A 25,890-nucleotide genomic window follows, 5' to 3' on the forward strand; every position below is an offset into this window, starting at 1 on the left:
GTAACACACAGCGAGTGAACCTAAAGACCCAGGTTCAAATCCCACTTACTACCATTGTGTCCCTGAGCAAGACACTTAACCCTGAGTGTCTCCAGGAGAACTGTCCCTGTAACTACTGATTGTAAGTCACTCTGGATAAGGGTGTCTGATAAATGCTGCAAATGTAAATGAAAGTATAATATGATCTAGGGTATCTGTAGATGGGTAAAGCTATATTAATATACTGTAGCGAGGGGTGTGGATGAGGAGTAAAGAGTCAAGACGTTCTGTCATGCTCATATTTATTCAACCTGAACAGCGGTATGGAACAGCAATCTCAAGTTCGCCAGTGCCATCCCAGTCAGTCGCATGCACCAAGAGGTCATCCAGGTACACGATGCAGGTGGAAGGTGGTACTGCCTCCAGGACTCTCTCCATCAACCTTTCAAAAGTAGCCGGGCTGTAACAAAGGCCAAAGGGCATCACCACAAACTCGTAGAGGCCTTTGGCCTACCGTGAAGGCCGTCTTCTGGCGCGCCTCCTAGGCCAATGCCACCTACCAGTAGCCAGACCTTAGGTCAAGTGAGCTGAACCAGGTGGATTGGGAAAGGCTGTCCAGGGCCTCTTTGTCACCGCATTCAGCCGCCTGTAGTCTACACAGAAACGCACTGACCCTTGGGTGAAGCCCAAGGGCTCTGGGATGGCTGAATGATGCCCGCTGCCAACATCTCCTTAATATTGTTGGCCGCCTCCTCCCTCAGTGACAGCGGCTCTCTGCCGGATGGGTACCGCATCCCCCGTATTGATCCCGTGCTCCGGCAAGCTTGTACGGCTGCAGCCTCTATCGTTCACCGCGAACAGGTAACTAAACTCACAGACAAGGGCCTTCAATCCAGCCAGTTCTTCTGGTTCCAGCCCCTCCGAGCTTCGCTCTAACAGCTGGGAGAGGGCCTCCCTGAGCTCGGGCTCTAGGTCACCCCATCCGTCATCTGGCCTTGTAAGCTTCCCTTCCCCAGCCTGTGTTCTTGTGGTCCTGTTAGCTTGGAAGGCCTCTTCATGCCCCAGTGTGGAGTCAGGGCCAATGTGCCCCCCCCCAATCGTAAGCAGGGCACGGCCGGGCACACTTCCACCCCCAGTCTGGCCAGGGCATCAAACCCCAGGATACAGTCATCAGTAATGTCAGCCACAAAGAAACACTGTTCACATGTGGCAGTCCCCACTCGAAGCTCTACCACCTGCTGGCCTTGCATGTCCACCACCTGACCCGTCACCGTCTCCAGCCGGGTGGAGGTGGACCGCCACTGATTCCTGTGCAGTATAAGATTTGGTTTGACCAGACTGATGGTGGAGCCAGTGTCAACCAAGGCCACCACTTCCTTACCGTCCGACTGACATGGGACTTGGAGCTGAGGCCTCGGGCCCAGCCGCCCAACCCACACCACTTCAGAGGCTGTGACGCCTTGGGCTGGTGACGCCTCTTCTACACCGGCCCGCTGTAGTTTAACGGTGTCTGTGTCTCTGCGGCTCTCCTCTTGTGGGGACAGTACACCTCAATATGCCCTGGTCTCTTGCAGTGCCTGCAGATCACATCACGGAAGGCCCTGGTTGTCTCCATCTCTCCATAATCCTCCTCCCTCCGGCCTTCATCCAGGACCGCTCGGACTGGCACGTGGGGGGGGGGCTTCCGGTGACTATTTGGGCTGTCTCAGGCGTGTCTGCTGTTGTAGCTGTATTGGCCGCATGGCCCTCAGAAATGCATCAAGTGCTAAGCTGGCTCTGGTCACCTCTGGGAGTTCTCCATAAGCGGTACTCACCAGCCACTCAACATCCGCCACCAAGTGTCCCAGCCTCTCTCCAGGCTGTCTCTCCCGACGATGCAGCTGTTCCTTGACCCGCACTGGCCACTCCCGCTCACCAAAGCGCCGTTCCAACGAGGCCACCAGTCTTGCCCAGGTTACTTCACCCTCGGCCAGGTCTATTAGTACCTGTAGAGCAGATCCCTGTGGTGCCGTGGTGAGCTGCTCTCGCTCCAGCCCGCCACTGACGCTATCAACTCAAACTGCCACTTGTATGCTCTCCAGGAGCTCTTTCCATCGTATCGCTGCACCTTTGGCAGTGTCGATATTCCAGCGGAAGTGCCCCGCGACAAGGAGTCTGCGCCCCGTTGCTCTTGGCTAACAACACGGGAAGGCGGAGACAAATCCAGAGGCTAACTCCTCTAGTGACCGCTGCAGATCGCGTAATAAGATATCTATCTTTGCGCACCAGGCGGGGGCGCCGCTCCCCCTCACTGGGCGCCCGAGATGTCTTCGGGAGAGCGACCTCTTCCCCAGGGCCGCTCCTGCGGGCACCCGTTCTTCGCAGGGAATTGCAAATCTGTAAAGGGATCTTCGGGAGAGAAAACTCTTCCCCGGGCTGCGGGTCTTCATGACCACCTGAGCACCCGTGCTTCGCAGCTCCTTCTCCCCCCTGGTTGCCTCAGCCGTTCCTGGTCGTAGCGTTATTCTGTTGCCTCTCAGCTGCATTTCTCCTGTCAGCGTTGAAGGTGCAGTTCATGCACCCAGCTGCCAAAATGACGGTTGAACTGTCCAAAGCTCAGGCCATTGATGCTGGTGATAGCACAAATTCTGTGATTGGGATTGTAGGAGCTCAGCTGCATACTTGTAGGAATCTGTTTCAGTTAGGAATACAACTCCCAGTACAAGGGGTGCGGATGAGGAGTACAGAGAGTCAATGCTCACATTGTTCAACCTGAACAGTGGACTGCGTTGACGGTAGATCACAGTACAACCCAGTTGTAAAACACCCCCTGATCCAGAACATGAACTCACTAATCCCACTAGCATTCACCAAAACGGTGTGTCAACCTCTCCCTGAACGCCTTGGAGGCGGGCAAATGCAAATTAACCCAGCCCTATTGGCTGTCAACGCTACATTACTCTAAATGGGCAAAAGGTGATCATCACTTGGATCTGAGCTTGACAGAATGTGTTGTGACTGTCCCCACACAGTTTAAGGAAACACGAGAGTTTGGGCCATGCATCATCATAAAAGTGGCAGAGCAGAGTTCTTTCGTCCATGTGCAAAAACAAACAGTGGCTGTGCAATAAAACCAACTAATAAGATGATATACTTCAGCAGACATTAATTAACGTAGTTATTGTTTTTTAACATTCTATTTTCACGCATAACCTCTATAAAAAAAAGTTTGGCCACCAAACTCGGCTATAAACACGCCCCGCCCCTCATCGCCCCGCCCCGCCCACGTGCAACAAAACGACCGCAAGGCGACCAGCCGCCCACACAACCACCCGCCGCCCTCCTCTCGCCTTCTCCGGACCAGCCCCGCTGCGGCCAGCGCCTGGGAGAGATGCTGCCACCGTGTCACCGAGCCCGGGCGGAGGCCAAGCCGGCGGGAGCCGCGCACCGGTGGGTCTCTCTTTCCGCGCCGAGTTTGGTGTTACGTGCGCGGTGCGTGTCCCGCGGTACAAACGGCGCTGCTTCTGCGTTGCAGCTGCTGGGGGATCTGGAGACCGTGGAGCGCCGTGGGTCCGAACGCGGGACGTGGGTCGGAGAACGTAGGAGAACGTCGCCCACACACACACACACACACACAGCGCTTTTGAACTTGTGTCGTGGTCCACAGTCTAATTCACTTTGCGTTGATCCGCTGTGCGTCATTCTTGAGTTAAAATATAAAAGTGAAATGTGTGATTATTCAGATTTCAGGTTCGACTTCCTTTTGTAGAAACATGTCGAAAAGTTTCCACGGATTTCAGCATCCAGTGAGGTACAGATGGCTTTAAGTTTCACTTATTAACAATTACTGCCTTTATAGCAGGTGACATTCAGTCATTTATAATATTGTCAATTTGGTGTTATTTTAATAAACAAAAATTTTTTGGGTCAAAAAGCAGGACATTTCCGAAGGACCCTAAATTTTTGCTCATTGGCATGTATTATAAATGTCAACAATCATTTGTGAATATTGATCTGATGTGAATATTGTCAACCATCAGTTGTAGTGACAGCAATGTGTTTATTTCCAGGTTATTCATGCCCAAATCCAGAACGCAGGAATATCTGTCACATCTGGGGGAAAAGGTGCTGGCCAGCTTCCCTGTTCAGGCCACTCTGCACTTCTACAACGACGACTCTAGTGACTCTGAGGAGGATGAGGATGAAGGCCCAGGAGGGTGTCCCTTGCTCGCCTCTTCAAATGAATCAGGAAGATAGTTGCTGTTTTGGAAACAGGCTAAAAGAATGGACTGCGGGGCACAACGGAAAGCGTCAGGAAATCCGTACCATCCGTGTCAGAGGTCCGAGGAAACGCGGATGATCAGCTTACAGGGGAACAGGAAGCCAATCAACTGGCCCCGCATGTGGCCAGTGAGGAAGACTGCTGAAATTAGACGCCAGTGCCATTCGTTTGCAGCATTGTTTTCCAATTTAAGATCTGGAAGTGATACACTTAGATCAGTAAACTGTCAAAATGCACCTACCTCATAATCAGCCAAAGATTCATCAGATTCATCACAGTTTTCATTCTACTTATTTATTGTCTAATGCTGTATTTTTTTTGTGACCAGATTTTGAATGTATTCTTACTTTTTGAATAATTACAGGTGTATGAACATTAAATTGCATCAGAAGTGTTCCTTTTAAGAAATTCCATTGATATAAATAAGTAAAAAAATGTCATAGATCATTTCAAATATAATCATTTAACAGCTGCTTATCCAGTCATGACACCTCTCTGCACCAGTGATATACAACCTCTAGTTTTAAAATACACACAACAGCATTATCGGTGAGAATGAGATCTGTAAGCACGGGGTCAGGGTGAAATGTAGGCAGATACCGTGAAAAGGCAGAAGACTGTGACCGGGACACCGTCCTGAGGGGTCGATGCAGGACAAGACAAGCCTGTTTCCAACAAATGCAGCATTTCACGACGTGTGTCTAAAATTAAATATCATAGTTAATTCTGCTGAGTGCAAATGAATAAAAGTGTCCCTGCCCTGACTTGGTGTAAAACAGATTACGACAAAATAAAAATATATACAAACACACACACATACATAAATCCACCCCTTATCTATATATAACAAAAAATCAGTAATGCAATTCATTACACATTTTTAAATGTTACCTGGTTGTAGGATCACAACCACATCTCTGGTCAGTTTTGGTCATTATGCATAACTGGAATTGATGCCTCTGGATAGAGAAACAGCTAATGGTTTTAAAAATGTATAATATTGTTATAATTTAAAGAAGCCTGGAAGCTCATATAGTTTTTGGCAGACCTCTGCTTATATTAAGTCACAAATGTTTTTAACTAGGGTTGGTTTCCTATTTTAATTAAGTAGACAAACAGTTTAATTTGGCGATGACTATAAATAATTTCTGGTTTTACACTTATAAAAAAATACAAATATATTCTTATTTTATTAGTTTTCGGCACAAATTCTCAAGCATCAATGCACACATTTAGTAAAAGAAAAAGTTGTGGCTGCAGACTGACCACTAAATGACTGGGGTGACGGCGTCGGCAGTCCAGCGCGTGATCAAAGTCTCGAGTGAAGGTGAGTCTGGGGGCAAGTTTGGCCCTCAACTGAGAGTCTTCCCCTCAGGTAACCGTAGCATGCTCTCCATCATCAGAGGCGACTTGGCCTGTGAGCAGCAGACTCCCAGCCACTCTGGAGGTTAAACACTGGACGGCCATCTGACGGCTCCTGTTTGTTCAGGAAGGTTTATCTGCGGCCAGGGCTGCAGCGCTTCCTCTCATGCGTCTGGGGGCAGACTGATTGAGCAGCTCAGGTGAAACCCTAGAGCTCAGGTGACACTTGCAGTTGTGCAGTTCAGGAGGTCAGCAGATACGCAGATATCAAAAAAGGTTTTTAAACATCACACCACCAAAAAAAAAAAAAAAAAAAAAAAGTGAACCAATGAATTAATTTATAATTAAAGAACTCATGCACTCATTGTCTTGAACAAATCCCGTTCACCTGGAACGACGGCAGGAGCAGGGAAACCTGTGGATTCAGATTTTCTCCAGAGACGGTTAAGCTCATGATGACCCTCCGGGGTTCATCTGGAAGTCAAATCTTTGTCCTGTCACGGTGCCATGATGGAAAAGGTGCATCTAAAGCCTCGGCAAACTCGACTGGTGCGGAGAGACTGGTGCCTTTTTTGCCCTCTGCATTGCCTCAGGTAAGGTTTGGGGTTAACCCCTCACAAAATCGCCTCAATGACAGACATTTTGGCCATCTATGCAGTGCATCTGCTGAGCAATAAATGACCACATAACTCAGTATATATTTGTATATATCAGTTTAGGTCTGTGTTTCGTAAATAAAACATATGGTTCACTTCGCTAATAGGAATATCCTTCAGTCTTGGAATGGCTCCTTTCTCCTGGTGGTCGATTCGCTGGTCTTTAGCATAGGAATCTGAAGGGCATAAGAACACACAAATAAAACCAGTGGAACGCCTGGTTTAAACTAGTGAAAAGTCAACGTGGAGCCATTATTTGAACAATACCGTCAGTAAAAGCATGTTTGCATGTGAAAGACTCTGCCTGAAAACTGACCACACCTAACAACGTGGGCAAAGAAGCTGATGACAATATGATTTGTGCTAAGTAAACAATATTTATGGAACCAGAGGTACAGACAAGGAAGGCAAAATTCCCTTCACATGCATATCCTCACACGGTTCCTGGTCTGTGCAGGTGCATAACTCCCTCAATTCACTTCCCATGTACAACATGAATGTGTTAACAGGGCTTAATAGGGTTTCTTAAGCCTGTGTTGATTAAGACTTGCAGCATGTTCGTGTATCACTTCCACATACTGGTCAACTTAAAACCCCTCCCGCTGGCAAGCACATGACATATCAACCTTTTTTTTATTCCCCATTGCTCACAGGGGCAGAGAAATGCAACAGAGAGAGGATTCTGAGGGGTCAGTAAACTCATTCCTAAAATCTATTAAAGATGGTCAGTTTGAGGGAAAATGACAGCTTGACTTGAATAGTCAAGTAAATCTTGAACCGACTTTGTGAGGTCACATCCATGACAAACCTGCTGATTATCAGAGCTTTTGTTCAGGCATTAGTTAACATGACCCACACACTAAGGGAAAAGGTTAATGTTTTATTATATTAATGTTTTATTATTATAATTATTTACTGAATCATAAAGGCACAAAACCTGCAATTCAGGTTCATTCAATGAGAAAAAACATTACCTGTAACATTATCCAGCGAACACAGAGGTGCGGTGTTCATCATGTTCACTCCAAACAAAAGAAGAAAACTCACTGACAAAGCAACCAGTAAGTAGACTGGCAAAGCAAGAGCCCAGAACCTGAGGAGAGAAGTGCATAAAAGTCAGAGACACTATACACAAATGTATAAAAAAAAAGTTGTGTATGAAGTAAAGACAAACGTTTCATTGCACTAATACATCTGGACCGCTTACTTCTGAGGCCAGTAGGTCAGTCCGATGGAATGAAGCCAAGGTTCCGGAACAAACGCCCACACAAGATACAAAACTGATGGACAAAAGAAATGCGCTAAACCATCTGAAGCCTCAAACACATTTGCAAATGTGTTAAATGATGTTTGTGAATGCCGATCTGAAATAATCAACAGGAGGGTGCTTACAGAATCCAAACTGTGAGCCAAGGAAAAGCACAAAGCCGTAGATGGCCCTCTCTGGCAGGGGAGAAGGGGAATTCTCCACCATCATGCCTGGAAGGACTTTCACAATGGGAAAGTTAAAAGACCAGTACACAACTGATGCGGGTAAAGAAGCACATTTACTGGGATTGTAAAAGTCTAAAACTGTCAACCTTGAGAAACGGAATTAGGGTGGGGCAGTGGTGGCCTAACAGGTAAGGAAACAGACCCGTAATCAGAAGGTTGCCGGTTCAAATCCCGACCACCCTGTCCCCACACACTGCTCCCCAAGTGCCTGTCATGGCTGCCCACTGCTCACCAAGGGGATGGGTTAAATGCAGAGGACACTTGTCACTGTGTGCTGTGCTATGGTGTGTCACATGTGACAGCTAAACACTTTCACCATAGGGTCCTTTGCAAGCCATAATATCTCCAATGATTCTACAGTTTCTCTGCACACTATGTTTAGTTTACTTTAGGTCTTTAATATGTTAACAGAAAAATACAGACTACGGCAACAAGACCCAAAACATGATTTTTCTCACAGAACTATACACAGCAAAACGATATGAGGTGGCAATTACGTCGGATCAGTGTTTTTATATTAAATGTAACTACTGGTACAATTAGGAACTATATTACCATTAAACTGCTTCTATTTAACGTCATCACATTAGTCTTCCGAAACTCGCCGTTTTCAGCAGAAAGGCTGCCTCTTCACAAGGTTGGCGACGAAATACAGGAAGAAGAGTTACGCCGACGAGTTCCACTTATATCAAAATAAAAGTCCAAAACATGACGCTGCTAAAACAGGAATGCAGGCGTTGAAAGATGTGGAATGCGGACTTTTACTTTGATGTAGCTTTTTCAGCATCGACTGAGTGCCAGTCACATAGCATCCGGTGCAAAAGGAAAGGAATGAACGGGAAAACGCAATAGACTTTTGAAAGAGGAAAACAAGTGTTTATTCCCCATTTTTTTCAATTTCCCTAAAAAACTAAAATTCAATGTAATTAATGTCACAAATATATATTTATGTACCACACGTCCTCCACCGCGAGATCATTTTATACAGCTATACATCTATACTATAGATATACAGTACATGCCAGTTTCATGACCGTTTTCATTGGTAGATTCTCACTGAAGGTGAGCCATGCTATGAGTCAAAACAATGAATGAACACATGTGGAGTTATGTACTTAACAAAAAAAGGTGAAACAACTGAAAACATGTTTTGTATTCTAGTTTCTTCAAAATAGCCACCCTTTGCTCTGATTGCTGCTTTGTACACTCTTGGCATTCTCTCGCTGAGCTTCAAGAGGTCGTCACCTGAAATGGTTTTCCAACAGTCTTGAAGGAGTTCCCAAGAGGTGTTTATAGCCCCTTTGCCTTCACTCTGCGGTTCAGCTCACCCCAAACCATCTGGATTGGGTTCAGGTCCGGTGTCTGTGGAGGTCAGGTCTCCACTTATTGTTAAGTACATAACTCCACATGTGTTCATTCATAGTTTTGATGCCTTCAGTGAGAATCTACCAATGTGAATGGTCATGAAAATAAAGAAAACGCATTGAATGAGAAGGCGTGTCCTAACCTTTGGCCTGTAGTGTACATCTAGATATACATCTACACCTAATATTACATATATTTTTATGACCCGGCAAATTGAAGTGCTGATAGATCTATAAAAAATAATCTAGCGGGATGCTACCATCTGTGTAAAAATCCTGATGAGCGTCTGCTAATTCCGTGAATTTTAACGTAATCTACTATCACACTCTGAACCATAACAACCAGCACGACATTTCCCAACTTTGGCTCAATATTTAACCACATGAAGGGAAACCCGGTTGTGCTGCCGTATGTATTTCCCGTCTGTTTATTTTGCACCTTTGCATCGTATGCACCGGCACCCCAGCAGCCCCGTCGATTGGCATTTTTGGCAGTTCGATGCTTGTGTATTTAGAGGGTGATTTTTAACTTCAGTAACACTCCTGTCCACATCCTGTTGAACGGCTCCGCGCTTTATTGCTTGTGTACGCGGTTGCGTGCGGTGGTTCTCACTGACGTAACTCCGGTTAAAACGTCCCACGCCGGACACTCTCCGCTCCAGTGCAGTGTGTGTGTGTGTGTGTGTGTGTGTGTGTGTGTGTGTGTGTGTGGGTGGGTGGGTGAGACGGGTGGAGGAGTGCGCAGGCTCCACCAGGACGCGACACGTTTTTTTGGGGAGTCGTCCGTTCACGCAGGAGCGGCGGCGGCCCATGCTAAAGCTAACGCTAACGCTGGCCGTACATACCATGCCATAACAACAGCCACTTCCCCTGCGCTGAAACCGAACAGGTCCGGACGAGTGAGTGAAGCCGTGACGCGGATATTTCATTACTGCGCCACTAGCCATCGCGTCTGGTTAACAGCGAAACGCGCGACGGCTAACTAGCATCTCTCCGCCGAGGCCACGAAGCGCAAATATCAATCACCGCGGCTCGAACTGCTTTTCCATTTTACGCTCTATTCGCTTGTGTCCCTTTGCTCAGTTCTGCGCACATTTGAGGCAGGTGTTGGATTAATGACTGATGTCGCATCTTCCTGTATTTCCTGTTCTTCAGTGACTGGTCTTTTCCAGCCAAAACCCGATTTCTCGCCTGAATCCTATGATGTTTAGTATTATGACCTCGTGCCAGTTCACTTTGGTTCGGTTTAGAAGAGGAAGCAGATCGTGGGAAGCAAGTGCGGCTTTAAATGGGTCCACGTTTACACCACGTGAGCAACCTCCTGTTGCAGTAAACACGCCATCAGAAGAATACTTTTTACACTCAAGGTCACAGTTCAAAGTTTCACCCGAACAGGCAGCCCCTGATACAGTCAAATAAGTCAAAGATCAATATACTTTTATCCCTCCTGTCTTAATAAAGCCCCCAGTAGCCGTCATACCTAATTTGCACGAAACTATCATGAAATTTGTGTAATAATCAATAAATGTATTATTGATTAGCATTTCCATTTCCCCAGACTTGCTGCAATGTCAGACTCAGATTCAGATGAGTTTGAGGACCAGGCAACCCGGTACCAGACAAAGATTGTGAGTAGTGTACATGCATGTACACTTTTTAGCATTGTTTTGTTTTTTTATATGTTTTATTTTTCATTTCTTGTACAGGTTTACGATCCGGCATTTCCATACATGCAGTTGCACCCCCCAGGTAAATAAGACATGGCATAGTGTTATGTTGAAAACATCTGTGTTATGACGAAATCTTCCAAATGTTTGCCTCCATTTCAGATGTCATTTTCCAGCGGTGGCACAAATTACCACTAGATCTGAAAAACAAAGCTGGTCACATGATGCACATTTCCCTCTTCTGGTGGCACATTTTACTACGGCAACAAGAGAACCACCCTACCACAGCTTGGGCTGTTCAAGTAGGGTTTCTAGATTCAAAGTAGGTTGTCAGGTAATTTATTGTGTATATGTCTGTTTTTGCATGGTAGTCTGAATTCTTGTCTGTATATACCTCTTCAGTGTTTCAAACGATCTGAGCCTTATAAGGTTGCAACGGATTGAAATATTGGAGTGCATTCTAAAAGCCATGGATAAAGGATGTGTAAGTGGCCTACTTAGATGATTTCTTTTTTTTTTTCTTGTGCAAATGGAATTCTATGACTCATGTACTTTATATTTTCCTCAGTTGTCCGAGGAATTGACAAGGCAAATGGTAGATCTCAGCATAGACTTTAATCTGGTAAGTGTATCAAACAGGTAAATATATAAAACAGTAGCATTGATTTTGTCATAAAAGAGAGGGATACATCTTTCTTCTCAGGATTATGATAAGACAGCTGACGCAATGCGCTGGCTAGACAGAACTGGAGAACCAAGAATCACAAGCCGAGTGAATGAGTTGGGACCACGACGTCTGTGCTTCTTTACCCTCCGCCATGTGTTTGGTGAATGTAAGAGTTGATTTAAAGTAATCTAATTACCCACAAATAGATAACTGTCTTTGGCAATATTTTGTTTCAGTAGATGGAAGGAATTTTTCTAATCTCCAATTTCTCTTACAGATGCACGTTACATCCAGACCATGGGATGCTGCAAGAAGAAACTCTTAAAAGACCTTTCCGTAGAGCCAGATGAATGGTCGAAAGAAGTGAAACATCTCTCTTTGCTTACATCCGTTATCATGCAGTTGATACCCTAGAGGTCACTATTCATTCATTCATTCATTCTCTGTGTTCAATTCTAGAAAAGTGAAGACATGAAAAATAAAGGAAATGAGCAGTTCCAGCGAAGGAAATATGATGTTGCTGTAAAATGGTACAGTAAAGCCATCAGATGTCAGTAAGTCCTTTCTCATTGTATGACTTATTACGTGTTAATTTGCTGCAAAGGGGTATCAATGAATTGTAATAACAGGAAGTTCAGGTGCTTAAATTGTGTCTTTCTTTCTTTTCTTTCTGTCATTTTTCTGCAGTCCTGATAATCATTTTCTCTATGGAAATAGAGCACTGTGCTACATTCGCTGTGAAAAATTCCTGTAAGACAGACTCGTGGTTTGGACATATTTGTAATGTTTTTCCCCAAAATATGTTTGAAAAGCATGAAAAAAATGGGACCTAATTTTCAGGAAAGCTGTCGGTGATGGAAAACGTGCCACTTTACTACAGCCAGACTGGGCCAAGGTGAGTTTTAATTACATCATGCTTCTGTTACACTGTGGGGAGTTTATTATAGATTTACTACAGCACTTAACAGTAATCAAGTGTTTGGATGCTCAGCCACTATTCATGAATACTTTCTATAAATATATATACTTTGTCACTGCTTGATCTGATTCTTCAAGTAACTCATTTTGATGCTGCCTTTTTATGTCTGATAGGGACACTATCGTTTCTGTGAAGCTCTTTTCCTTCTGGGACAACATAAAAAAGCTCTGGAGGCAAACGAGATGGCCCAAGACTTGTGCCAAACTGATACAGAGGGCATGAAGGACCTTCAGCAACAGCATGCCAAATTCCATGCAGAGATGGAGGAGAAAAAAGGTAGCTTAGGTGAAGACAAGCACCAGAAAGCCACAGGAGTGAAGAAAGTTCAAAGTCAGAGGTGTGTGTTTTTTTATTTCATATAAATCCAATTCATTGATTATAGTTTCAACCTGATAGATTTGTATGTGCTTTTTTTGTTTATTTGTGATCTAGACCAGACAGAGAGTGTAGACCAGAGGAAGAAAGCATTAAAAAGACAACAGCCAGCAAGGTCTGTATGAACAAATCACCGTAATAATACATGTATGACTACAAATTAATATGTGAGGGACATTTGGATTCATATACATATATGCTGTATTTCATATTTGTTGGTTCCATGTTATATGTAATATAACATTAGGAAATGCTACATAATGATTACAATAGCACTTCTGCTGCTAATAATAATAAATAACAAAAATAATTTAATGTCAACATACTATATGCTTGTTCTTTGCTTCCAAATTTTAGGAACCAGAAGACTCAGAATGCCATGGTTCAAATGGTATTTAATTTTATTTGCTAAGGTCTTCCTGTATTATATGAATGCTTTTTCCATTGAATTAATGTCATTTATTTGAAAAGATGAAAACCTTGCAAAACAGGAAGTGCTGACTCATTTCTTACCTGAATTTTTTTGCCTGTTTGGTTTTATTTAAAAATGTATATGTAAAGTAGTTGAGTTTTATTACCCATTTAAACTCTGTTTAAAATATTGTTTAAAATATAGATTTTGTTTATATAGGTTTTATTTGTTAAATGACTTATTTGGACACTCCCATTTTGTCTGTGCGTGTGGGTTGAGCTTTCTCTTTTGAATTCTTGCCGTTGTGCAAGAACGTCACAAAGGCGGTTCTCAGCATTCTGCTTATCAAGGTTTACAGGTAGTCAGATTAGTGTGCGAGGAAACCGAATCTTGAGTTTCTTCTGAAGAACCATTTTATTGTATTTTTGGCCGTAGATTTGATTTTGATATGATTTTCTTTATTCTGATTATCTAATGTTTCCACTCAGGTAAATCAGGAAGTGGATTATGTACTGAAGATCATTCCAAAGCCAGCAAAGAATCTAAAAGGTAAGGTGAAGGTTTTAAAAGTATTTTTTAAAAGTAACGATCTTGAGAAGCATAAAAACAGTGAAACCCAATCCCACCTTCCCAGTGAAATGGCAGACAGAAAGACCCGAAGAGCTGAGCCCATGCCTCAGGACAAAATGAAATTGAAGGGGAAACAGCTGGCTGGCGATGAGGTAGGTGTATTTACTGTTCAGGGTTTCTACTTTTTAATGCGTGCCAGTGTTGTTGAAACGTGTGGGTTTTGTCAGACTTCCCTGTCCAGCAGTCTTGAGAGTCTGAAAGGGAAGTTTGCATCAGCTGTGCAGGATGCGCATGTGGCCTTGGCAGACCAGCGGTGTCGCAACGCCGAGCAGGCGTTCAGGCAGGCTCTCGATGTGTTAAACTCCAGTACACTACAGGTAAATGTCTCACAGTGGTTAGTCTTGCCAGTTGGTAAGGCGTTAACTGGTATTTGATACATATAGGAAAGTGAATCAGAAAATTTTCAGGCAATTTTTACTGTCCAAGGAAGAATAATTACTAAATTCTGGTAAGAAATACAATGAAGAATTCATCTGTGGAATGGTAAATCTGAAAATATTTTAAACTAACTTTTTAGTTAATTAGTCTTTCTGTAAGTGTAGCTATGTTTTGAGGTGAGTGTACCAATATGACAGGGAAATTCCAACCTCCAGGGAACCAGTATTGGGGTTTAATTTTTGTGGTGATCTGGATATTTGTAGGCTGTGTGTGTCATTTGTATCATCAAGAAAGAAATATCGCTTTGTATGGTCCAGTATGGAGGATAGTTTGGAGGCAGGATACTGAGGTGTAAGCCAAGTGTAGGTCTAAGTGTATAGGTGAGAACAGCATGTAAAGTGTTTCAGAACACACACCCCTGTTTCACACCCAGCTGTTGTGGTTTTACCCAAGAAAAAATCATAACTGACAGGAAGCACAGTGACAGGAAATGCCTTAGTTTCTCGGAATTTTGGAATGGTAATACAGTGTTTCATATCACTAAATATTATTAGTTTGCATGAGCCCAGTCCAGGGAAATTAGACAAATAGAGATGAATAATCTCGATGGTCCTACTTCATTGTTTTGCCATATTTAGATAAAACATTTTTAGATTTTAGAATGGTCAAGTAGCGAAACATTTTCAGCTGTTGAGAATTCAATGTTTTGTGCTATGATTATTGTCTTATAGGACATGGGTATTTCTAAACTTGACAAAAATATTTTGCACTATGGCCACGCTACTGCCCTGCTGGAAATTGGACAACCTGAGGTATGATCTTTAAAGCATAAAATCTCAGTAATTCTAAAAATGTAAAGCATGTTGACGCACCCATTTTTTCTTCTGTAGGAATTGGCTGAAGCAGAGAAGCTGTTTGCTCTCATGAAAGATACTGGGGAGAGGAAGTTTCAGTGCTTGGTATATTATGGAATGGGCCGGGCATGTTTGAAAGAAAACAGGTATGCTTGTGAGTTGTCACTCTTTAGGTTGTTTTCCCTACCAATGGTAATAAGAAGATTTTTTGCATCCTTCGCATGTATTTAATTACAAATTGTTAAAAGTAATATTGTGAAGAGTCTTGTTGGTTTAAATAATATGGAACTTTAAATCTTGTTGAAGATCCAGTGGTTGCGCAGTGGGTTAGGAAACAAACCTGTAAGGTTGCCGGTTCGAACAAAAAAACGAATCTCAGATATTAATTGATACTAAAATTTTGTATCAACTTCGATACCAATTAGAACCTGTATTGATACTTAAATTCCAGTTTTGCATCTGCTGATTAACTCAATTCCCCAGCAGACTACAGCAATATAAGAATATAAGAAGTTCTGACTCCTCAGTTTGTGCTGCATACACCCATCAAAGCTACCTTAATCACTCAGCTGCTCTTGCTTACGCAAAACAATTAGCATTTAATGTGCAGCTATATCTTTATTTATGATAGAATAATAGATTTGTAAGAAATATAATTTTCCTAACACTGTGTAAGATTGGTCTTAATTGGATATTAATTGAAGCTTGAAATGAGAGAAATGGAAACGGTTAAGGAAGAACAGGTCTTTAGCTGCCTAGAACTGAAGTAAAATAACACAGTAATTAAAACCACCAGTCAAACAATTACTGTATTAATCCACAATTTGTAATGGACAAACTTAGATGTTAATAAACACTCAACGGTGGTAGCATCTTTCATTTCAGTCTGTCTATGGAACTGCAGACCTTATTTTTAATTACCCTGATATTCAGCCACATTAAATTTGTAAACCTTATAACATGGTGCAACAAAGCTTCCATTGTTTTTTTCTGTTTTAGTGTATAAACATGGATTCTTAGCTCACTTCTGATTTCTGGTGTATTTCTGCTTCCTTGCTAAGACACAGTGTCATCCATATGACAGTCAGTAATAAATAATATTTGTAATATTTTCTTCATGTTAATGCTGAAATGCAAAAAGTAATGGACAAATTAATCATCAAGAAGTATTACAGAATAATAATAAATGACAAAAATACAGTGCAGAATTTGAACAAGTTTCTTAAATATGTATTCTTTTAGTATAACATAAGTAGATCTCTGAATACTTTTAAGGCAGTGTATTCAGTATTCAGCTATTACTACTAGCTAATAACAGATCCTGAAAGGCTGTCTGACTTGGGGGTTGCTGACTGTGTCTGTGTTTATGTTTGTGTTAATTTAAATACATTTTCATTTATTTAAATAAATATTGACTATTAATATCAGCGATTACAAATCAGTCTGTTCGTGTCAGGATAATTCAGGAATCTTCCCATGTGGTCTGTAGTGATGTGAGCTTTGTATCGGTCTGAAATCTGTCTTGATTTACCTACTCCATTTATTCAGACCAGTGAAAAGGGTGAAAACTTTGAAAAGTAAGGTCTACTGAATGAAAGATGATCAAACCTGACAATTTATGGCTATTGACAACCTCAGTTTGATATTGATCACTTTTAACATTTTTTTCCTTATAGATTTTCAAAGGCTCTTAAGCACTTTTCAGATGCCCGTCAGATGGTTAAGAGGCAGATCACACCTGGAAAGCTGACCTGGCCAACAACCAAAGTTCCTGTACCAGAAACATGGACAGAATATTTGAATGTAAATGCTGTTTTCATTGTTGCAATCATTTGTGAAAATTGTCTAGTAATTTTGTGTTTTAACGGCATAACCTGCTGCTACTTCCCAGGATCGTTTGGAGGAGTCTCTTCAAATCTGTAAATTCCCACCCAAGCCTGATGCAGTTTGCAGCCACCATAGCTGCCAGGGTCACCTGAAAATAGAAATCTACTTCACAGATCCAGATTTTAAGGTACAGTTGTCCCATGGCAGGGATTTGATGATCACATGAGCCAAGCATAAGACGTGTTACTGAGTGTCTGTGTCTTTTTTTGGCACCATGTCATGTGCAGGGTTTTATTCGACTGGTTTGCTGTCAGGGGTGCAGTGTGGAATTTCACATCAGCTGCTGGAAGAAGCTGAAGGCTGCTTTTTACTCTGATAAGAATGATAAAGTAGGCAGAATTCCTATTTTCTTTGTCCGGTTTTGATTTGATTCTATGCATTCTAAGTACATACGTTTGAAATGTTTTGCAGGATTTTCTTCTTGCGCCATGTTTCACCCCAGATTGTTACGGAAAAATTCATCATATTGTAATCTTTGGGTCAACTGGTATTATTAAATGTGAAGTAAGTACACATTTCATTCATCAGGTGTTGCTCACTCCCTGAAACACATCAGTAACATTATGTTCTGATATTTTAACGACAGTTTGAATGTCCTGTCTCCAAAAATCCCACGGCTCTGAGACCCAGAACGAAGCAGAAATGTACAAGGTCAGTGTCCTGTGTAAGCAGTCAACTTTTAATGCACAAAATTCACCTGCAGATATTAAAATGTATTTATATGTTAGTCTAAAGAAGTTGAAAGCCAAAGAAGATCGAAAACTGGCACGTAAGCAGCACAAGCAGGCAACAAGTATTGCAGCTCCTGTGGAGATGGAAGAATCTCCTGCAATCCAAGTAATTACAGTAGAAGGTAATGAATTTGTGTTTACAGAACTATGTTGTGTTTGCCTTTTACTATCTATTGATTTTTTGGATTTTTGCTTTTGACAGAATCATCTCGACCTTGGCACATTGACGAGGACAGTGTCTTACATCAGATTGACCTAAACAAAGAACTTTTTAGAGATGAAACCCACAGTGTTTCTCCCTTCATGGCGAGTCTTAAGCCTTGGATGGACCATGATGTTGCGAAAGGACACCAGTGCCTGGTGCACGAAGGGACCGAACCGAAAGTACTGGTGGACGTAGTGGACATGCTGTTGAAGAGGAAGAACAGGGTGTGGGCTCGTGTTTTCATTCGAGAGCTCAGTGGCTGTGTCCGCATCAAACCCAGGTTGCTGGACTGGGCTCAGCAGCTTAACAACACAGGTGGGCTTTGTGTTCAGTCACTTATTGTAATCATGTTACTGGATGATCGTGTAAAAACATTTAAAAAAAAAAAAATTACATTGTTACTAAATCTGGCATCAGGCTGTCTCTAGCTCTAAATAAGTTATTAAAATGTGAGGTGCTGCCTCCATGGACCAGCATATCTAACAAATGCCCCATTTTGCGTTGTGAGAACAGTATTTAAGCTTTAGTTTTAGTTAGTATAGTTTAGTTTAGTGTGTACATACATATATATTTTTCTTTTATGATTGCAATATGGGGGGTCTGTGTGAAACATTATTACAATGCACTGTATACTGTTGTACTGACAATCTTGAAGAATTTGGAGGCCACGTAAACACCATTGTTTAATCATTTGGATGCTGCCAGTATGGATGCTGCCATCAGGAAATACTCCATTGCTGGTATGTGTCCAAGTAACATGAATTCAGGACCCAAAATTCCTCAGCAGATCATGAAAGTGAAGTTCACTTCTTAACCAGCTAGGCCACCCAATGCACCACACTGCTGGCTTTCCTTTTTGCAGTAAAGCATCCAGATGCCATGTCTTTTTCCATGTAAACAAGACTGCTCCTGTCCATCCACATTGACTCTTGTCTGATCAGCAATCACAGGTCACCTCCAAATTACTGCCCTGTCACCAGTTCACTGGTCATCAGTCACCCTGTCACCAGGGTGTATATTTTCACTGTATATTTCTCTTTAGGAAAAATGGTGTGTTGTGTTATAGCGACATGATGTCAGTGTATATACACACGTCTCAAAAAAGGGAACACAAAAATAAGACATTTATTGAAATGAATTAATTCTAATTAACAAAATCACACAAAAAGTATCGAAGTAAATCAAATTGATCATCCCATGAAGGGAAGAACACACTACAGGCTGATCCAACTTTGATATAATGTCCTTAAAACAAGTCAACATGAGGCTTTGTTGTGGCCTCCACGTGCCTATATGATTCAGGGCATGCTTCTGATGAGGTGGTGGATGGTCTCCTGAGGGATCTCCTCCCAGACCTGGGCTAAAGCATCCGCCATCTCATGGACAGTCTGTGGTGCAACGTGGCGTTGGTGGCTGGAGCATGACATGATGCCCCAGATGTGCTAAATTGGATTCAGGTCTGGGGAACGGATGCCTTCATCTTTCAGGAACTGCTGACACACCTCAGCCACATGAGGGCTAGCATTGTCTTGCATTAGGAGGAACTCAGGGCCAACCGCACCAGCATAGGTTCTCACAAGGGGTCTGAGGAGCTCATCTCGGTACCTAATGGTCAGGCTACCTCTGGCAAGCACATGGAGGGCTGTGTTTGATTTCACAGAAGTTTGGTTGAATTGGAGTTACATTGTGTTTAAGTATTCCCTTTAGCAGTGTACATACATATGTACAGTGTGTGTGTGTGTGTGTGTTTGTGACAAGCCTACTGTGTAACACCATAAAAATATTATATCTGGTTTGTCTTGCAGGTCTTAAAGCTGCTGATACATTTATTGATCGCTATGCTCAACACATATTGGACCTGGACCTCACTCTTCTGCCCACATTCCAACCACTACAGGACATCCTCATGGAAAAGTTTGGGACCTTGTTAGAATCTTTTACTTTCTCCAGTTTCCTGAAAGAAGCCCTGGCTCAAGAGCGCTGCATCTTTGTCTGGACTCTAGAGGAAAACCGAGATGAGTACCAGTCCCTCCACAGTATTCTGGATGAATATTTTGCATCAGGTTCGACATACTTGTTGATTTGGAATTATCCTGCATTTTGGGGACCATGTCTGTCATGCAATATTCTAGTGAATTAGCAGTTTGTAAGAATCCAGGCTTACTATTGACCAGGGTACTATTCAGAGAGGTTGGAGGAAGGGTGCTCATGTGGTAGCACGACCACAAAGTTGCAGGTTTACTGACATTGTCCCTGAGCAAGGGAGGGAGATTTTGATCTAGAACTAGACCGTAGTGGAACTGATAGTTGATATATTCCAAGCAGATTGTAAAGTTCATGCCATTGTACAAAGCTGGGTAGTTTTGAGATGCTATGGCATTTTGTAGATTTGTAGATGTTACATTAGTCTGTAGAGATAAGTGCAACTTCCTGGCTTGTGAATTAAGCATGTAATGGTTAGCTGAACTGCACATTGTGCAAGGATACACTAAAGTTGTTCATGCTTTGCACTGGAGTTGTACGCTTCTTATCTATATTTAAATGAAATGATGTTGGGTATGGAGTTTGATTGGGGATTGAATGAGGGATTTCTATGATAAAGCACTCATGTAAATCGCCCGGGATAAATGTAAATGAGTTGCATGCAAAACCAGAAAAAAAGTTTCCAAAAAATACAAGCCTTTACTCCACATTGCATCCGCATTACCCAGACAGCATTTAGATCTTTTAAAATCAACATTTAAAGTGGAGAGGGGTAAATCACATAATGTTAATGAAAACACATTCAGTTTGCTTAATATAAAGGAATTCCGTTGATTTTATTCACAATGCCTTTGCTTTTGCCTTTGCTTTTTGACTTTCAGATTCAATTCATTTAGTCATTAAAAAGACAGAAAATGAAAATCGATCTGTAAGTACCCCCCTCATTCTCAAGGCACTATTATTGTATTTGCAAAGGTTTCTCCATAACTGATTTGAATAAATGTGCTTTTATTATAGAATTCACCTATTAAAGTTAAGAGCAAACACCATAAAAAGAAACCAAAAGAACCAAAGGTAATAAGTTGTTCTGAAACAAACCAGCAGAATTCTGTGAATTTTTAAAACACATTTTTAAGCTTAATTGTGTGTTTAATCTGTGTTTACAGCCTGTTTTTGTCATATCTGGCATGAGAGCTGGAGCCTGTAGAGATGAGGATGAGGAAGATTTTTTTTCTGAAGAAGATTCCTTGTAGGTTTTATCAGACTCTTTGTTGTGATGGGTTAGTTTGAAGATGGTATGGTTTACCAGTAATCGTCATTCTTGACAGGGTGCTGCTTGACTCTGATCCGTTCAGCGTCCCCCATTCCCTCCGACACCGGATTGCAGATTTTGAGCATCACTATACGAGTACGGATCATAGGAGGCATTATATGAGATTTTTGGACAACCAAGATCAAACCAAAGAAACTTTGTACGAGTACGTACTTTGATCATGAGGTTTTGTTTATGATGTTCATGTTGGATTTCTGATGTCAAGACAGAGGACTGCAGTTCTGTGTTGCTTTGTGCCTGCAGGTATTTTGCTCAGATCCTGGAGGAACACGGGCCATTGGAAGCCAATAATCAGCTACTTGTGGGGGAGCTGGAGAACTTTCCTCCCGAGGCACAGCAGAAGATCCATGAAGCGGGGGGACTGAAATCTTTTCTCCTTCAGTCCTTCCGTTTTGTGATGACTGACAACCTTATTGGGCTCATGAAGCATGCAGTGAAATTTCCAGAAGCCAAGATAAATGAGACCCCTATCATAGACATGGAAACTAACTCTCATAGACTCTCTCTAAATCCATCAGCAAAGGAATTTCACCCATCCTCTCAAAACAATTCTGTCAGCAACAGTATTGACAGCTCTGAAGGAACACTGAAGTTTTCTGAAATTGAGCAACCACATCACTGTGGTTCTAGCATTCTGCAGGTTGTTCCATCTAGTGTGCCTGCCCCGGTTCCTTACTATTTTTGTTCACACACATTGCCTTTTGGAGCATATGGCGCTATGGAAGGTGCTGTAGGTCATTCTTCAGATGACTTTATGTTGGATTGTAACCTAGATGGTACTGAGCCACAAACTGGGACACGTAATGGAGCTGTGACCAGAACCACCACTGTAAAGGTGAGAAAATGAAATATTGATTAACTTTTTTGAGTCAACTATAATTTTTCCTTAACTACATTCTTTGGTATTGTTTTATATTGCTCGTGGTTTTAGGCTTTTTCTGCATCCAGAGTAGATGTTGCAATTAACACTGAACCATATGAGACCTTTGAAAAAGACAGAGTGAGTATTAGATCTATATACATATATATCCTTGGTAATAAGATATTTTGGAAAAAGGTGTATATGGAGTTTATGCTAAACTGAGCATTATGCTATTCATTTATAATACATCAGATATAATACATATATAATACATAATAATAATATATATAATACATCAAATTCAGAAATACATTTTAAAGTTAATAGGTGGACATGTTAAGTTTTTATAAAAGTGTTTGTTTATTTATTCATTTTTCTGCCTCTTTTGTTCGTATATGTGCCTTTTATGGCTAATATGTTTTTTTATCTTCTTTTAGGGTGACATGACAAAAATAGAAAAGAGCAACACTGTCTTAGAAATAAGAATAGAGCACATGAAAGATGACTGTGACCCGGTGAAGCAAAAGCGGAAAGAAGATCAGGCTCTGCTTGAAAATGAGGTTGAAGACATTCGTCAAAAAGTAGAGGTGATGTTAACTTGTCTGGGGCTTTCATAAGAACACATGTGATGCCAGTTTGGAAACTCATTTAACCTTTTCTTCACCAGATCACCAATAAGGAGCTGGGTTTGTTCCAGAAGAAGCTGGAGGATGAGATAAAAAGGGATCAGCAGGAGAAAAAGGAGAACCAGGAAACACTGAAAGCCATAAAGGCAGAAATAAAGGCACTGGCAGAGTTGCATGAAAGGTTAGAAAGGAAATGACACCCACATCCTAACTCCAAGCTTTTTATGTGAACTGTGCTTAATGCTGCCTTTCTGTTCCTGTCAGCTATTCCAAGGAAATCAAAGAAAAGAACAAGGAGTATGAAACGCGTCTTGAGGAGTTCATTGACAAAAGGTAACTGCTGCTTTGCTTGTTTGTATGTGTCTAGAGAGCTCCTTCAGGTTTTTTTTTCTTCCCAATGTTCACACACGTAAGACCTGCCTAACTTTTACAGTAATCAGTCAGCTGCTGAGAAGATGAGTCTTGAAGATGAACTGAAGAGATACGGGGACCTGCGTTTCAAGGCAAAGGAACGATCCCAAGCTGCTGCGGTGAGTGCTGTCCTCCTTTGGTCTGAAGTGTAACCATCCGATCCATCTTCCATGTGCTCACACGTTGTCCTCGCTGTCTCTAGATTTCCATCCTTGAGAGCAGACAGACGAAAGGTCTGCGAAAGCTGTGCAGATGTGTTTCAGATGGAAGGGCCATTGTTCAGGACTTTAAAGATGCTGCTGCCAGGTGAGAACTGAAATGATAATAGTTGGGTTTCCTGTTCTACGTTATTATTACTCTTCTTGTTGTAATTTCTCTTTTACCCCACCCAAAAGGTACCCTACTGCTGCACTTCAGTCGGCTTTCGAGGATTGGAGTGCATGGATACAGGATGCTGAAACAAAAATTACCATGACCAAGGTCAGAAGAACTTGCCTCTCACATGCAATTATAATGAAATCTGTTATTTTGCTTAATTATACCACCATCTACAGAGTATTATGACCTAAAAACTGCAGGTTCTTGTTAAGTCTACAGCAAAGTTTTTTCATAGTTGTTTCTGGAAATCTCTGTTGATTAGGCTCAGTATAAGAAGCAGATGGAGCTGGTTCGGAATGGGACCAAACTCTCCTCACTCCCGACGGTGTCCATTCCCCCTGCCATGCCGCCTCCAGCTATGCCCGTAAGAAAAGGGGGTTCGGAGTACTTCTATGCATTCTGAAACATACATGAACCATATTCAATATATTAAAGATAATAAATGTGTCTATTTTCAAAATGTCATACAACATGGACTTCATCTGCCTTTCTCCTTTGTATTCACCACCACAGCTTCCTGCTCCTGGACTTCCACGGTCATTTTCCACCCCAGGTGTCCACACTGTAGTTCGACCTCAGCAGAATGGGCACCTTCTCCTGCAACCTGAAAGAATGGCTCTGACCCAGACCGACCAAGATGAGTCCAATGGCAGGCCCACCACTCCTTCAATGGCTCAGGGTCTTAGAGCAACAGGCCATATTAGCACCTTTGACAAAATCATTGATCGCCTTCACACTATGTTTCCTCACTACAGCAAGTAAGGCTTATAAGAATGTCCACATGACCATGTTGTTAGTAGCACTTTCATCAACAAACGTTCATCTTGTTGCAGGCAAATCATCATTGGATTCATTAAAGAAGTACGACAGGTTAACGGAGGCTCGCTTAGCAATCTTTCTTATGAAGAAGTGATTAATCGAGTCGCTCAGCTTATTCTTGACCACCAGGAAAGAACCAGAGTAAGAAGCAATTGTCATTTTTCTGCATGCATCATAAAAGTCTCATAATGACCTTCTGAGTCAAAGAAGATAACCTGCTAGTTAAACCAAACTAGTTAAACCATGTGATATCAATTCAGGTATCTTTTTCAGATTCAGAGTTTATGCAAAATGTGTTGCTTGTGTGACCTGAAAAGCTTTTTCTTCATTCCTGTCTTTGTACAGGAAGAACTTCGATCATTCCAGAATAACCAGAGCAGTTTAGGAGCCGATCCTGGATTTTCTTGCACTCCCCCGAGGTCTGAGTCCCCGAGATCTAGTGGTTCTGCTGGAACGCCTCCTCCGTCTCAAGTATGGAGGAGTCTAACTGTTCAACAACGGCCAAGTTCCAACGCGGTATTTGATTTTGTTTCATCCTGTTTTACACTTCTTCTTTGTTCTTTTCTATGCACGTTTTGTATGCACTATATAATATAAATTGTCCTGTCTTATTTCACACAGCTGAATTTAGAGGACCCTTGTATAATTTGTCATGAGGAAATGTCTCAAGAAAACATTTGTGTCCTTGAGTGCAGACACAGCTTCCATAAAGAGGTAACACAATCACGTGATTTTACAATTTAGCCCATTTTTCTTTGGCTTTAGTTAAATGTTGGGATGGTTCTTTTTTTCTTACTGTGTAGTGCATCAAGTCATGGTTAAAGGAGCAGAGTACCTGTCCTACCTGCAGAGACCATGCCCTCCTCCCTGAAGATTTCCCAACTCTGCGTGGTCGCCTACGCAAAGGTGACACAACTTCAGAAATATGATGTTACATGTTCTTTATTATTGCTTCAGTGCACAGTGATAATATAAATAAATGGACCAAAATCCTCAGAAACATTGCAAACCACACTTAACAGTTTACTTACAGCTTCTTTTTATGTTTTTTTAAATAGTTTTTGCCAATCTTTTATGAACATTAGCATAGTCTTATCTGGTGAAATACACCAGGAGGCTTCTCCTGAAGAAATGCTGCTTTATTGTTTTGCTTTACATTCCACATCTTTATATTTGTCTTAATTTTGGGTTCAGTTCACTCATGATGTGGCCAACTTTGTTACTTTTATTATTGACTTTTACTGTTTTACATTAAAACAAAATAAATGAAAGCAGTGTGTGGTGTGGTGATTTTTATTTATTTATTTATTTTAAAATCACCAAGCCAGAACTTAAGTCCCCAATGCTGATTTCCCTTTTTGAGATTATTAAAGAGTGATTTGGCCATTCTGCCTCATCATTCACAGAGAGGCAGCTCAGATGCTCAGATCTGGAATTTGTCCCCAGTATGTCATCTTAAGAGAAAAGGTTACCGTCCTGTTTCTCAAGCTTTTCCTCCCAGAGAATTTCCCACCCCTCCCCTAAAAAAGTAGCTCCACCCACTGTCCTGGCTTCCAAATGTGCAAAGCATTGCAGTT

General features: G+C 42.0%; 3 protein-coding genes across 6 annotated transcripts; 2 read left to right on the forward strand and 1 right to left on the reverse strand.

Annotated features, from left to right (window-relative positions):
* The first annotated feature begins 3,258 nt into the window (after window positions 1-3,258).
* ripply3 (ripply transcriptional repressor 3) lies at window positions 3,259-4,634 on the forward strand. The gene is made up of 4 exons (XM_028983464.1): window positions 3,259-3,408; window positions 3,494-3,557; window positions 3,702-3,769; window positions 4,029-4,634. The coding sequence occupies exons 1-4, from the start codon at window positions 3,350-3,352 to the stop codon at window positions 4,213-4,215; spliced, it is 378 nt and encodes a 125-aa protein (XP_028839297.1). The 5' UTR covers window positions 3,259-3,349; the 3' UTR covers window positions 4,216-4,634.
* Window positions 4,635-5,405: 771 nt separating this feature from the next.
* On the reverse strand, window positions 5,406-8,732 carry pigp (phosphatidylinositol glycan anchor biosynthesis, class P). 2 transcript variants are annotated; one of them, XM_028983462.1, is made up of 5 exons: window positions 8,308-8,732; window positions 7,651-7,746; window positions 7,466-7,538; window positions 7,233-7,351; window positions 5,406-6,434 (listed from the first exon to the last, which is right to left on the reverse strand). In XM_028983462.1, exons 2-5 carry the CDS (start codon window positions 7,733-7,735, stop codon window positions 6,313-6,315), a joined length of 399 nt encoding a protein of 132 aa, XP_028839295.1. In that variant the 5' UTR covers window positions 7,736-7,746; window positions 8,308-8,732; the 3' UTR covers window positions 5,406-6,312. The 2 variants fall into 2 exon arrangements, with proteins under 2 accessions (XP_028839295.1, XP_028839296.1); XM_028983463.1 differs by having other exon boundaries at window positions 7,651-7,873; window positions 8,308-8,324.
* A 1,091-nt stretch (window positions 8,733-9,823) lies between these two features.
* ttc3 (tetratricopeptide repeat domain 3) lies at window positions 9,824-25,584 on the forward strand. Of its 3 annotated transcripts, none has more exons than XM_028984449.1 (45): window positions 9,824-10,005; window positions 10,675-10,744; window positions 10,823-10,865; window positions 10,946-11,105; window positions 11,186-11,267; window positions 11,352-11,405; window positions 11,487-11,616; window positions 11,728-11,813; window positions 11,910-12,004; window positions 12,138-12,200; window positions 12,291-12,345; window positions 12,543-12,766; window positions 12,862-12,919; window positions 13,162-13,195; window positions 13,705-13,765; window positions 13,851-13,938; window positions 14,014-14,163; window positions 14,956-15,036; window positions 15,115-15,224; window positions 16,755-16,881; window positions 16,970-17,092; window positions 17,193-17,294; window positions 17,377-17,469; window positions 17,552-17,616; window positions 17,694-17,818; window positions 17,899-18,216; window positions 19,707-19,964; window positions 20,766-20,812; window positions 20,902-20,958; window positions 21,051-21,133; window positions 21,213-21,362; window positions 21,461-22,052; window positions 22,149-22,217; window positions 22,517-22,666; window positions 22,747-22,886; window positions 22,970-23,038; window positions 23,139-23,235; window positions 23,319-23,422; window positions 23,512-23,596; window positions 23,757-23,858; window positions 24,008-24,252; window positions 24,328-24,454; window positions 24,659-24,829; window positions 24,935-25,027; window positions 25,117-25,584. In XM_028984449.1, exons 2-45 carry the CDS (start codon window positions 10,685-10,687, stop codon window positions 25,240-25,242), a joined length of 5,352 nt encoding a protein of 1,783 aa, XP_028840282.1. In that variant the 5' UTR covers window positions 9,824-10,005; window positions 10,675-10,684; the 3' UTR covers window positions 25,243-25,584. The 3 variants fall into 3 exon arrangements, with proteins under 3 accessions (XP_028840282.1, XP_028840281.1, XP_028840283.1); XM_028984448.1 differs by having other exon boundaries at window positions 9,848-10,015; XM_028984450.1 differs by lacking the exon at window positions 9,824-10,005 and adding an exon at window positions 10,116-10,425.
* The last annotated feature ends 306 nt before the right edge of the window (window positions 25,585-25,890 follow it).

Source organism: Denticeps clupeoides, chromosome 6 (assembly GCF_900700375.1).
Source record: "Denticeps clupeoides chromosome 6, fDenClu1.1, whole genome shotgun sequence".
Taxonomy (NCBI): Eukaryota; Metazoa; Chordata; class Actinopteri; order Clupeiformes; family Denticipitidae; genus Denticeps; species Denticeps clupeoides.